At 37.6% G+C, this 14,996-nt stretch overlaps 1 protein-coding gene across 5 annotated transcripts in view; it reads right to left on the bottom strand.

Moving 5' to 3' along the window:
• Positions 1-14,996, bottom strand: part of LOC111864920 (dedicator of cytokinesis protein 1) — a 105,571-nt gene that overhangs the window by 12,132 nt on the left and 78,443 nt on the right. For 3 of the 5 annotated variants that reach the window (XM_033751625.1, XM_023852536.2, XM_033751624.1), the window contains 2 exons: positions 14,229-14,344; positions 9,116-9,226 (listed from right to left, as the gene is read on the bottom strand). In XM_033751625.1, coding sequence (XP_033607516.1) covers positions 9,116-9,226; positions 14,229-14,344 — 227 coding nt within the window. Of the gene's footprint in view, positions 1-4,627; positions 5,614-9,115; positions 9,227-14,228; positions 14,345-14,996 lie in introns of those variants that run through there. The other 2 variants (XM_033751626.1, XM_023852539.2) reach the window with 2 other exon arrangements.

The raw sequence follows: 14,996 nt of genomic DNA on the forward strand, positions 1-14,996 counted from the left end.
AAAAGCAATATGCAATGTTTAATAATGACTTTATATATTTAAACAATTTTAATTTCTAATTAGAATTTGTAACTCACAGTAAGTATATTGAGATATTTAAACAGTCCTAAACACTAAAAGATTTGATATTGGTGTAAATGTTTCCAGTACTGAGTGGGATTCCATACAGATAAAACCTGGTATTATTGGAAAAGCATATAAAACATAAACAAACATGGTCTTAGTCCACAAGTGAACTATACCAACCGAGTGCTTATAAAATGTAAGATGTTCTCCTTATTGACACAGTTGACTGTCCAAGGTCTCACTTCATTTAGTCATCACAAAGACTTCAGATTTCATGTAACATGTATGATAAACTTTAATGTTGAAAACTGCCACTTTTTCTGTCCATTTGGAAGGTACTAAAGTAACAGAAATACCTCTTGTTTCTTACAGAAGTTAACTTGATAAAAGACGAACTTTATGCCCTCTAGTATATATTAATATTAATATTTAAGCAAGTGTAAGCAACTGTAGGAGAAACGAGTATACAAATCTGACTATCTCTATGGAGCACAGTTTTTCTTTAGAACTTAACAGTCACAAAGCTGGTCATGAAATTCTCCTCTGCATTGTATTCTCAAACACCTCAATTTAAGTTCCTCCCTTAAAGTGACAGACCAAGCCTCACACAAATTAAAAAAAAAAAAACAGACATGATTATTATTTACATTTGTAGATAAGCCATGGGAAAACAGAAGATTCTGAGCTAAATGGTAGCAAGCATTCACCAAATTCAATTTGATTTTAACTTCTTCATAAATACAACTTTGACCGATACTGTCATTCCCGAACATCTGAAGATACGAAAATCTGTATTATAAGAGTAATGTTTTGTGAGGCAATGTGCCCCTCACATGCTCCTCTAAAATATCTAGAAATATGTCTCTAATATTGGCAACATTAAAGATAAGTGTAACATAATATTTGGTATAGTTAACAATATCTTGAAGTGCCTGTTACTGAACCTAAAATCAGGGAGCAGGGATGAGTGTGTACAGTTTCAAATCACCACTTATAACATCAACAAGAAAAATTATTCTCCCTTGGCAAAATTTAGTTAAAGATAAAGGAGTCTTCCTCTAACAAGATTTAATTAAAAAAATGAGAGTAAAGAAGGGATGAATATATAAACCACTTATGATTATATGGGGGGAGAAAAAATTAAATCAATTCGAGATATGCTCCTGTCCAGAGTTCTCGTTACACAAAATGGACAATAAAAAATACCTGCTGCCTGTGGTCTTTTCATCAGAAGCTGTTTTCAGATTTATAGTGTTATTTGCTAATTTATGATCAATCCATTACTACATTACCTAAGAAACCAAACAACAACAGGGAATGGTATAAAACGCCAGCTGAGCAGTATGTGACCAGAGTATGTGATCAGGAGTGACACAGTGCGGATCGTGAAGTCACCAAGTTGCAGTCTAGCACTCGCAGGAGTGAATGGAGAATTAATTGTGATACTGCCGATGGCAGTACTTGTAAAATTGTGAACTGTGTAATTGTGAGAGCGAGTGTGCAATAAATTTGCTATATCCAATACAGCGTGAAGTTATTTGTTGTGTGATACACCCAATACGTGACAATATAAAAAAAAACAATGATTTTAGTCCGCACACAAACTATACCACCGGAGCGACCGCCATTTGTCGGTGAAGTTTAGAGCCAACCTTTTTGCGGATACAGGTTGTTGTGTGGTCAGCGCAATGAATCCCCATGGCCATTAATTTCGGGTTTCTAGAAGAGCTGCTATTTCCTTGAAACAGCGCCTCAATTATCATCACGAGGATGAATGGACCCCGTTCCAGACTCGCTACTTCTCAGAAAAAATCTGGTAGTGCCGGAAATCGAACCGGGATCTCCAGATCTGTAGCCAGGAACGCTGACCACTAGACCAAACAGGCAGTCAAACGAAAACACCATTCATACATTTGTATACTTTTGCCCTGTTATTACTTGTAGTTTTTCAATTTCTGAATGATAACTTCTGACGTTTTCTTATAAACAGCTTAAAACAGATTATTTAAAGCAAAAACACCAAAAAATATATTTCTAATGTATCTCTACTTTTTACCCATCAAACACATCAGGCCTGAAATTAAGTGATTTATAAATAAATAAAGACTATATCAATCTTCATGTGTGTTTGGAAGTGCAATGTTAATTGATGAAATGAATACCAGGAATCTTCCTGGGGGGTAAAGGGTGGCCGGTGCATAAGGCTGACAACCTCACTGCCATCTATGAGCTAATGTCTAGAAAATGTGGGAGCCTCAAAATCTCACAACCCTATGGGCCTCCATAGCCTGTTACTGGGACAGCTTTACCTTTACCTTTTTATGGGTTCAGACATGGATGCCTGCCATAACAACTCTGGGTCATTCACTCCTGCTGATTCAGTTGTCTCAAATACTATAAAACGTGTGGGGAAAAAATGTACCAGACATTAACTGTGTGATGAGTTCTATCTTCTGGGATATAATGCTATACAGTCTGTTGAAAATCAACTGATGTTTTGGAGGAACGTGTCATCTCCATCTTCAGGGTTGAAGAACAAGACAAGCAAGAAGCCAGCACAAAACATGCAGCAGGCATGCAAGAAACCAGCATGAAGCAGGTAATAAACAAGACTGCTTCATGGTAGTTCCCTGTTTGTCTAATTCTTTGACCCTGAACATGGAGGTGACATGTTCCTCTGAAACACCAGTAGACTTTAAACTAATTAGAGAATGATATATACCAGATGACAAAAATCTTCATAAACACCACTGTGGGAACCTCAAATGATACATACAATGTGCGCTCATTCTTCTCTGCAGTTTTGTTTGAAATATTTTTCACTCTGAAAAACATGTAACAGGTTAAACTCCAGACGCAAGCAGACACGCAAGTAAGCATTCATATAAAGCATGTCCATTATGCAAGGTGATATCGGAAAGTTCCCGGACTATTATTGTTATTAACTGCCTCGGTGAAAGAAGATGAGAGGGGAGGCCAAGGTCACACTTCCAAAAGCCTATTGCATCAGTCTGACATGTGACACCGCGCTGTGAAGAGACACTGATTTTAGAAGAGTGCCTTTTCAAGTTTACATTTTGTTTTGTCTGCAATGGATGGCAAAATCGAGCAACATGTCTGTGTGAAGATTTGTGTAAAGCTCAGTAAATCCACTACTGAAACCAATAAAATGCTTCGTGAGGCTTTTGGAGAACATTCTTTAAACCAGATAGCAGTTTCTTGTAAGCCATTCATATTTCAATGCCAGTCAGGTGTTGGTTGAAGATGATGAACATTCAGGGTCACCAAGCACCAGCAAAATGACAGAAAATGTTGAAAATATTTGAGAACTCATCCAGAAAGACCATCACTGAACAATCCATTAGTTCGCAGACACCATTTGGATCAGCTATGGAGTTTGCCAGGACATCTTAACAGAAAATCTGAACATGCACTGCACTGCTCCTTCATCATGACAACATGCCTGCCCATGTGTCCCTGAAAACCACAGAGTTTACGACTAACAGCAACATGGGTATTGTTCCTCATTCTCCCTACTCACCAGACTTAGCCCCCTGTGATTTTGTTTTGTTTCCCAAATTGAAAAAGAAACTGAAGGGACAACATTTTGAAACAGCGTCTGACATCCAAAGGGAATTGCAAGCGGTACTTGACAGCATTAAGGAAAATTACTTCCATGGTGCTTACGAAGCATGGAAAAACTGATGGGATCACTGCCTACTTTCCCAAGGATACTATTTTGAAGATGGCAGCCAAAATTGAGTGAGTAAGCCAACATTCCTTTTTGACCTAGTCCAGGAACTTTCCAATACACCCTAGTATTTGTCTGATTTTAACCAAAACCAGAATTTAGCAATGAACATAACACTCTTCAATATAAGATTTCATGAAAATTCATTATGCAATTCTGGAGTTGTTACATGCAGACAGCCAAGCAAACATAATGAAGCTAGTAGGCAGATTTTTGTAACTTCTCACTGCAAACATGCCAGATAACTATTTCACATTATTTCATGTCAAGCTGAATAGCTCAGGAAATGGAGGAATCCATGAAGCAGCAACTGCTCCATATACTCTACTATCTATCAAACCATTTATAAATTAATTAACTCTCAAACAGATGACACTAGGAGTCAGGAGAAACAGCTAAACTTTCAAGCATCAAGGCTTCAAATGGCAGATTATGTATCATAATTTTTTCAGTGCTTAGGCTGGGAGAGTCAAATTTGACAATGACTTTTATCTACACATATTAAATTCACTTACTTAAACAAGGCTTAAACAAACAAGAAAACTTTTATCATATCATTCCTGAAAAAGTCTGAGAATGGCAGAAATACTAACACAGTTTCCTTTATTAAGAACTATGCAACACATACACGAACATGAAGTATAATTACCAATTGCTGGCCACAGGCCGGGCAGTCAGACAGTGCAGGCTCCCATCAGCCATGGGATTCAGAGGTATGGGATGAATGTGTACTAATTATCAGCAAATATGGTCAGAGGCAGAAGAAATGGATTACACTGCTCTCACAATTTGAAAATGAAAAATCAGTAAAACTGGAAAAGTGCACATTATGTCAAATGTAGGGATGATTTGTGTATGTTAACTCATCCGCTTTAATATGATGGTTAGTGTCACAAACATGATTAACCTATGTAACTAAAAATGCTGATGTTATTAAAAGCTACAAAATCTAGCAAATGTTTTTGAGTATTTAGGCCTTTGTGTAAAGTCATAATATGAAAGGTAATAAAAATATCAAAATCAGTTCATTCAGAGTAATACACAAACAGACGGACACAATGAAGCTAACAAATTATCATACACTGCAGTGAAACATGCCTGCAACACATGTTTTCACAGAGATATGGAATATTAACACGAACAGCTGTTCCTGTCATGTAACAATGCAGATATGATGGACACAGAATGTTATTATCAAAGCTGGACACACGACCTTAAAACAATACATAGACCTGCTACCTAGCCCATTAAGGCAAATGAAGTACTATTTTTCAGTGACACAAACATTATAGAGTTTCATCATTAAGTAATCAAAGTTTATTCAGAATCATGATCACAAGAGCCTGAGATGTATTTATAAGGCATGTCTTTCAAAACATAAGCAGCTGTATTTAACTTCCTGCCAGTGCAACATTATAATGCAGTAACATTTTATTGCAGTATGGGGGGTTATTCATCTACACTATTATAATGACAGCTAGAAAAGTCTTAGAAGTTCTGCAAAGTAAAATGATCAATGTGCACACGTTGCTATTAAGATTACAGTATTCTGGCAAGTGATGCCATCACCACTGAAATCCCATCCCAGAAGAATGCAATCCTTATATTCACTGCCATGAAAATCTTGAATCTCACACATGACTAAACCATAACCAAGCATTTATAATTTTTAATTGTTATGGTGGAGAAATGAGAAAATGCTATGGGGGTTGAGTTTAACATTACTGTGTAAAGACAATGTGAGTGCAGTGGTGGACTGGTGTTGTTGGGCAGGAGGTGCAGGGGAACCTTGGCTCCTATAAAACACAAGGAAACAAAGCAAGGCCAATATATCACTGCCTATTTTCAGATCACATATACACAAAAAAGTTATTTCAAATGTACTGTTAAAGTGAAACCACACATATTGAATATGTCAAAACAGATTCCTCCTTCACATGGCCTCTATTTATGCATCTCTATTTAGCGCTTCAAAATAAGTACAATTTGTTCCTGTGTTACAGAAAACATGTCTGTGTCATGGGATTCCCATGATGCAAACCCTGTTTTTAATGTGACTCCCACACTGTAAGTGGAGACACATCCCTACATAATTCTTTTCAGTCCACAGCCATGTTAAAAACATGTCTCTTTAGCCATCACAAATAACAGTAAAGTAAAGTAAAGGTATCCCTGTAACAGGCTGTGGAGGCCCATAGGGTTGTGAGATGTCGAGGTTCCCACATTTCCTAGACAATTGGCTCATAGATGGTGGCAAGGTTGTCAGCCTTACGCACCGGCCGCCCTTTACCCCCAAGAATATTTCAAGAATACTCCTGGTACTCATTTCTGTTAGACACTGAGTCGACCCCAAGGCCATAGTGTGGCTGGAAGGATTAGGTCAACTGAAAAAATCCAATGACCTCATCGAGACTTTTACCCGCGACCTTCTGGCTTGGAGTATAGTGCCTCAACCAATTACGCTACCACATGCCCCATCACAAATAACAGTAGTACATAAAAATCAACTTAAAATCTCCTTTACATGTACTCGTACTTCCACTGAAATTGATGGCCTCCTGCCAGGCATCTTAAATAAGGATAATAATACACCACACAGTCCAAAATAAGATGGGTATATTAACCATTCCAGACATCCCTCCGCTTCACTGATGAATGCACATATGCTACCCAGTGGCCGGCTATATAAATCCCCAACACAAGCACATAAGCAATCTCAATTTCTCAGCCAGTAATCATTTCTTTAGAAAGAATCAGTTTTGCCTCATTTGTTGTTGTTACTGTTTTGTATTTTATGTTTAAACAAATTGATAAATATCCAAAATTTCCACAAGGACGAATTTATGGTTCACATTGTGAATTTTGTGGCATGTTTTATAATTTCCATATGGGTAAAATTTCATAACCTGATATCTGTAGCACAGGGACCCACTGTACTACTTTAAGGATTCTCTGGTGAACTACTAGGTCCCTGAATAGTCACAACAGAAAACCATACTGACATTCAATTTGGAACAAGAAGAAAGACCCAGCCTCTGTCAAGAACTCTTTGACAAAATTTTAACAATGCTACGAACAAGCTACATTGCTCTTGAACTGTTCCTTCTTCGTTTTGCCTGTGTAGCATTATCAATGAAAAGAAACCTGTTCTGTGTCCTTTTAAAATGCTAACCATCTGCAACACACTCCAAACTCAATTTTTAAATAACCATCAAAACATGAAACATAAAAATGACTGATTAAAATCAATGAAAGTGCAAAAATTTCAATGATGTGTGAAATATCTCACTTGTAAGTGCTGGCTTATCTCTCTGGACTTATTTAATGTTCTGCACGATTAACAATACAGACTTCTCCCATCACTCCTTGACATGAAGAAATAACTAATCATGGCTTTTCAACAACATATTTCATATTATCATGGACAGATGATGGAAGGATTAACATTACTGACATTTCGTGTGGGATACATCTGCCATATTTTTAATTGATGCATGCCTTCACTAGCTCAGGTGGTTAGTCACCAGCTTCCCACTACAGGAGCCCGGGTCTGATCCCAGGTCAGGTTATATTGGATATGTGGTGGGCAAAGTGGCACTGAGACAGGTCTTGAGTACTTAGGTTTCCCTTGCAAATTCTCATTCCGCTTAGTATTCATTAAACATCCTATCATCACTGTATGCAGTCTTAGTACTTTAGCATCTTTAACCCTTTACGGTGGTTTGACGTTTGTCGTACCGTGGTATTTAAATGCCCCTGTCTGTGGTTTCACGTACTGTGTACGTTAAGCTGTAAGCTAAGTTTCGAAATGGCATAAGAATTGAAAGGATCACGCTAGAATTATGCAGTTTGGACTCCCCTGTTATGGAGAGAACGCAGTCGCTGAATGTACGCATGCAACTGCACCTCCTATGCCAGGAAGTCTAAAAATAAACTCGTGACTCACAGTGGTATCAACGCTGACTATAATTTACACATTCCAAACACATGATATGGTTTAGTGGTTAGGAAAGCTAAGAACAAACAGCGCCAGCGGTTGTTTGTGAAACGTGTTGAAAGGAACTGTCCTTTCAGTGGGTGCGTGTTTACTTGAACGAAAGAAGGGTCTATGTCGTCTAANTAGTTCAAAAGCTATGATAATTAATATAATTTAGACACAAAATTTAAATGGCCAACTAAAAAGTAATACCGCCGGAGGCACCACGAAAGCGATTTTTAAATCCCCACGCTCAAGGGTTAAATAACAAACAGTAAGAAGTTGTTGTTGTTCCCATTGTTTGACCAAGAAATAGCTCAGCTTGTACATCTGTAACTATGATGTTCACAGTTTTGATGTGCATGGCTGTAGAGCAAAATTATTGTATTCTTACAATTATGAAGACATACGCTTTGTAAGTTTCACAATGTAACTGTTCTGTTATTTTACGGTGATTCACAGTTTGAATGGGACAGAAATGAAAATAAAAATAGTAGCAGGAAAGCAAGTCACTGAGCCCTGATACAGAAGGAAAGTAATGAGTAACAATGCAGCAACAGACCTGCTGGGAAAAATTAACTTTTCATTACCATGAAATTAATTCACACACTATCATGCACAGTTTTTACTCGCAGAGATATTGGGTTTTCGGACTTTATCCATCGTCCTGGTTTTAAGATAACTAAGAAAAACACGACGTTTCGGAAAATGGATCTGTTTCCGTCCTCACTGGACGATTGAGGGTAGCTCTTTCTAAGGGACCCAACAGAATAGGTGTTTTCCTTCACCTGAGGACGGAAACAGATCCAGTTTCCGAAACGTCGTGTTTTTCTTAGTTATCTTAAAAACCAGGAGGTTGGATAAAGTCTGAAAACCCAATATCTCTGTGTGTTATACACCATCGTCAGAATCCTGTAGTAACTACAGTTTTTACTGTGGCAACAGCAGACCTTTGACTGATCACTGCCAAAAGTTCGGCTGTGGAATATTTTTCAGTAAAAGTTATATAGTGCAGACAGCACATTCATTGTACAAGGAAATTGGTGTCTTTATGTTCACTAGTGGCACAGCAGTAAAGTCTTCAAATTCAACCACTCTCATATATAACTACCAGAAAAGTGATTCCCCATGCACTCCACATGTAAGTTTAATCATCCAAATTTCCTGTACAGCCAAAACTTCTTGGGCCTCACAAAATATCTGGACTGGATAAAACGATCAGTGAGTACAGATTTATACAAAAGACACATTAAGCAGAAACACTTAAACCATTAAAAAGTGCAGCCAGTCAATAAAAGAGCACATTATTTGAGTAACCTTACCTTCCCAGAGTGTTGGATGAATTGATGTTGGAGAAATTGAATGTGGTAGCAAAATTTTTGAGTGAAGCGACTTGTGATCGGGTTAGGCTTGAAACACGTGACCTACTCCCTCTATTCATCAGGCACCAATCAACATGCAAAACAAAACCACGGAAAAAAGCCAGGTTAAGACAGCTCCTTACCCCAGCATACATTTAAACACAAATATTTGAATTCTTTTTCTCAAACTTCACCCCAAATACAAAAGCCTCTACACATCAGACTTCTCATACTTCTAGTAGCCGGTGACTACATAAATATTAAACTTTAAATGCCATATGAAAAATTTTTCCCATACATCAGATTCAAATTTTGTGCTTTGAAGGTTAATACTATTTTCATGCAGTACAGACTGGAATTAATAATGAGGTAGGAAATCTCTTTCAGAAATGGTGAGCATCTATTATGGCACCTTTTGTACCAACAAATCAATTTTTGTATATATATATATATATATATACTTTTTTCAGCAGGAAGAAGCAAATTATTACCAGTGTACATTTCAGTCTGTCTAGACTAATTCTGAGACAGTAGCTTAAAATAGGCTATGGCTTCTCTTCTCCCCATCTTTACTGTTTCACCATTCCCAGTCACCCTCACACTCCATGCCATATGATCAAGTTCATAAACCATCATTCAACAGCACAAGAATCAAACAGGAAGTCCATCTTTTCAGCATGGTCATAAACACAAATGGGTATTATAGTGGAGATGATAAAGTGTACACACAGTAAGGGTTAATTAGATCACACTATATTGATTTTATTTTCTATGTAACTTTTATTCATTAACAGGACACACACATTCAACTCTACTCTCTCAATCACTCCAGGGTTAGACAAACAGTGAGCACTATAAAAATGACTGTGCATGTTCGAAGGTGTGGAGGCAGGGTTGAATACCTCCACCGTGACCCTGTGAGTTGTAGAAGGCAATAAAAAGGGAAGTCTCAAATCTGAGACAGTAAAATATGGTCGCAAGTTCCAAGGGACTCGGACCCAAGAAAGACTGCGCTGGCAAGGGCCAGCAGCACAGGCAAAAGACAGATCTGTCCTCTCATCAGAGAGGGCACCCCGCAAAAATAAGACCATAATTGTCAAACAGTAATAACTGATATCTGGTCATGAGCCCCAGATGGGGCGCGATACCAAGACTTACTGACTGACTGTCAGTCGACTTTGACTTGAAGGTGCTGTGATTCTCTAAACTCACATGACCGGTATCTGAATCAATTCTTGGTTAGACTCATACTGATTGAAAAGTTTTCATGATTTCTTCAGTCTCATTAGACAAATGCAAATCCTTATGAACATGATACTCTTTTCATTTGAAGACTGTAACTTGAGGAGCTCATTCATACGCAGTAACTTAAGAAACACTACTAACTAAATTTAGGGTGCAGAATCTTTCTGGAAAAGTTTATAGCTGGTCAAGACATTTTAATTTTTACTGAACCTGAATGATCATCACTGAATTCACAGATATCCACCACTGGACTCTATCCTGAACAGTTTATTTCAGTCTACACCCTCTCATTCCTTTCTCTTCTCCACATTGTCAAGACCGGTTCTGAGGTCCACCCAACCTCCTATCCAATGGGTACAAGGGGCTTTTTTCCCCGGAGGTAAAGCGGCCGGGGTGTGAAGATAACCACTCACCTCCAGCTAGTGCCAAGGTCAAGAAAATGTGGATCTATATATCCACTCCCCCATACGCCTTCATGGTGTAGTGCTTAATTAGTTAAGGACAGAGGCAACATTACTTTTATCCTCATGTTCCATTTCTCTACAGTTAATTCTAATATTAACCTTCTATTTATGCCTGGGCATCACAAATGCTCTCCCCCCTTCAAATTTTTGGACTAAAATTTTGCACAAATTCTCATCACCCTCATGCATACTCATGTCCTGCCCATCCCATCTTCCTGATTTAATTACACCAATATATTCTAGTGAAGAGCACAAGTTATGAAGCTTCTTATTATGTAATTTCCTCTGTTGCATGTTAATTCCCCCTTTTTAACTCCAAATATTCTAATATAATCTGTATGTATTTTGTTTCAATAAATGGTTACTGTGAAGAAAAAACATTTAGTGTCAATTTTATAATTAAGTTTATTTCAGTCCAATGTGACAGTCACTTGCAGCACAGAGGAAATTGCAACCCAAATTCTAGGTTCAATATAATTATTAAGTTATAACACACACATCCTGTATATACAATTATTTTCCATTACCTCATGCCTGACCTGTGTGTATAGAATAAACAGTACAACATGAAGAAAGTAACGTTGTATGCTGATCAGAGAGGAGAGGGAAGAGCAAAGTGCCACAAAATAATGATCCCTCTTTCTTGATGACTAAAGTATTTGTTTCGCTATCAGATTATAAAAAAAGTGTATGCATGCCTCCATACATTTCTAATCTCTGTACTACATACAGATGAGTGGTCAGCTTCACATTCTGATGGCTTAATCCACAAGGAGACAAGCCCAAGTGTCCACTGGAAAGAATACTGCATGAGCTCTAGAGCTGGTTGTGACATGGTGGCAAATGTAATTCTGTCCCTAGTGGAAATCAAACCGAGTCATCCAGCATGCAGGCAGTCACTATACTTTTCAGTACTTTGTGAAATAAGTAATTTCTTCCTAACTCTGAGGGAAGTCATGTGCAACTAGAGACAAAGATATCAAGGATGAAATAAATAAAACCCCAAACTTGGTTGAATAAAGGTTAACTATGCTTTCTCAAACTTGTAATTTTCATTCATGGAACAATACTCTCAACTTATCATATACATCAAATAATATTATTATTATACGAAACATTAAGTCTCACCAGAATGTCCATTTTAGCTTTTAACAACCAATTTCTTCAGAAGTCATATTCAATAAATATGAGGTGTACTAGAAAGTTCCAAGACTGTTATTGTTGTAACTCCCTTGGTGCAAGATGAGAGGGGAGGCTAAGGTCACGCTTCCGCAAGACTGTTGCATCAGTCTGCCATGTGTAAAAATCGACAAGCAACGTAAGCAGACACAACAGCGTAAGCTTGAATAAAGACTACATATCCAATAACATACTCAACATACCCAACTATGACCCAACACCAAATACCAACATTATAAGCAACATAAGAGAAGACAGTTACATTGTAAACACAACATTGTTGAATCAAGATAATGGCCAAAAAACTGAAACATAGTCACGAACAATAACAAACCCAACACGGCCTTATTTAAACTCAGGATTTATGCAGAATATATTTCTATAAGCCTAATATTTTAAGATTTTAACAAGTTTAAATGCTTATTTGTTACATTTTAAACGAATTAAAGTTCAGTACAGAACCACCTAATTTGTGCACATAATGGTGAATAGTAAAAGTGAGAGAAGCACACTGTATTATCACTTTATTCATAATATACGACTAACAACAATATATGGATCCATATAGAAAGCATAATTCAACAGTGTAAGACTTGTTTATGTATCGCCTGATGATGGTTCCATAAGCAAAAAATGTAGCAACGCTGTACAACCAAATAAACCTGGATATGCACAGTGGAATGTAACTGAGTTATTTGATGTTTGTTTCTGTTGTGTTTCACAGGTAAAATGAAAACTCACATATATATAGTACAAAATTTGAACATGTGTCACCTTGCTGCGAAGTTTATTCCCAAACTCTTGACAAATGACCAAAAGCAATGGTGCATAAACGTGTCTTGAGCTATGAAAGAAAGCTAAAGAGGGCCTGACTTTTATCTTTGGGATCATAATGGGTGATGAAAGGTGGACCCAGAAACAAAGAAACAATCATTGCAGTGGAAGAGCCCACAACTGCCAAGAGCAACAAAGGCACGGCAGGTCTGGAGTTCAGCAAAGAGCAAGGCAAATATATCCAAATGGGAAAGATTGAAAATTCTGAATGAAGAAATGTGTGTGAGCTTATCGCACATTTGCCCAAATATTCAAGAAATCTTCAACTCCCATTAAGCACATTCATTTCATTAATTGTAAATAAAAACTGTTCCATATAGGCATTATTATTTTGTAAGCCTTTCTATTGCTAAACTGTCCAATTAGTGAACTCCAGGAACATTTTGTTATTTTTATTATAAACAGATACAGATTTGGTTTTGCATTTTAGATGCTTCTTAATTCAGTTTTTTAAATATGAATGTTAAAATGTTCTGTTATGTGTTACTTGTATTAAATAAGCCACACAGAAAGATTACTTTATTTTTGCTATGGTTCAAAAATACCACTGTCACTCAAACAAAAAACAGAACAAACTCCTTGGTTTTAGTCTGCAAGCGAACTATATTGACTGACCAAGCAAATGCCGCTTGTCGGCGAAGTAGTTAGTTATTAGATAGGGTGGGTTTCCCCATGCACTTAGACCTGTAGTGGTCCATTGTGCTTCCCTCTATGATTTCTACCAGCCTCTATATCCTGCCGGTATTGGTGCTTACCATCAGTCCCGCCCAGCCAGCGAGACCGGCTCTACTGGCTGAGAAGTATCTATAATGCTTCCCCCATCTACCGGAGGTATTAGTGACTGCTGTTGGGCGGCAAACGTCCGCAATTTTGCTCAGTGACCTCCTTTGGAGGTGTGAGGTTCTTCTACGTGCCATAAAGCTACAACACGGGACCCACGGCTTAAAGTCCCTCCTGGAGGACTTGTTCCCTGAATTTTTCTGCCCTTAAAAATTCGATGACCTCCGCCGGGTATTTGAACCCGCGTACTACAAGTCATGAGATGGGAACGTTACCTCTAGACTACGGAGGCCGCTTGTCGGTGAAGTAAGTGCAAACTTCAGCAGATAGAGGGTGTCATGTGGTCTGCTCAATGGATCCCCACAGCCATTAATAGCATTTCAACTATTTTTGGTACTACAAGTATCCAAAAATTTTTTTAAATTCTTATTACGTTGAGGATGTATGGTAAATCTACGGAACACATTAGAATCCAGTGAAATGGATTGAAATATCATAAATATATATTATCATCTGAAAGTGAATATATGCATTAGGCCCATGCAAGTTATATTTCAGATAAATGTACGTACTCTGATGATGTAAGACTAACTTCAGACAGTCGATGATTATCCGTGTGCGTACTGGCACTACTGAACTGCCGCCTCATTGTCACAAACTTTGCATTTTCAAACTTTAAGTCACATGTCTGCAAGAACAATTCATCACTTGTAAACATATAACATAATACGTGACAAGGAATAAATCCATGAAAAATATTTATATAGTAAGATGCAAAAAGAATGCAAGGAAATGTTTGTTTTTTGAATTTGACATCAGAATAATTTACAATGAAGGACACTATAGACACAACAACAAAATCACATTTTCCAAAACCAATAAAGCAGTAGAGTTCAATTCAGTTTTTGCAAGACCATCAATGTCATTAACATGATCCTACACAACTTTTGCAGTCTTCTGTATTATACTCTGAAGATTCTTCCTCTAGCTATGAAGGCTATTGTACATTATCTACCTGACTATAAAAGAAACAAGTGATAGGCATATGCATGCCATGACATGTAGCAACATGTCTAGTAAGTGCACCTGTTTAATGCCAGATCAGTTACTCAAATGTATTTAGAATGAATGGACATTGAAGCAAGCAGTGGTTTCTTACTTTCTCTAAAATTTCTTTCTGATGTAGTGTTCTTACTTTTCTGAATTACATTCTGGCAGACTGCTAACATCCTGAGCAGACAGCCTTTGCCATCACCATACTATTAAGTGTGTACAGGCCAGAAATTTTTGTTGTCTATGTCAGTATTGTGTTTGGGCAAAGGATTATGGTAAGTTTTATG

Source organism: Cryptotermes secundus, unplaced genomic scaffold, assembly GCF_002891405.2.
Source record: "Cryptotermes secundus unplaced genomic scaffold, Csec_1.0 scaffold62, whole genome shotgun sequence".
Classification (NCBI taxonomy): domain Eukaryota; kingdom Metazoa; phylum Arthropoda; class Insecta; order Blattodea; family Kalotermitidae; genus Cryptotermes; species Cryptotermes secundus.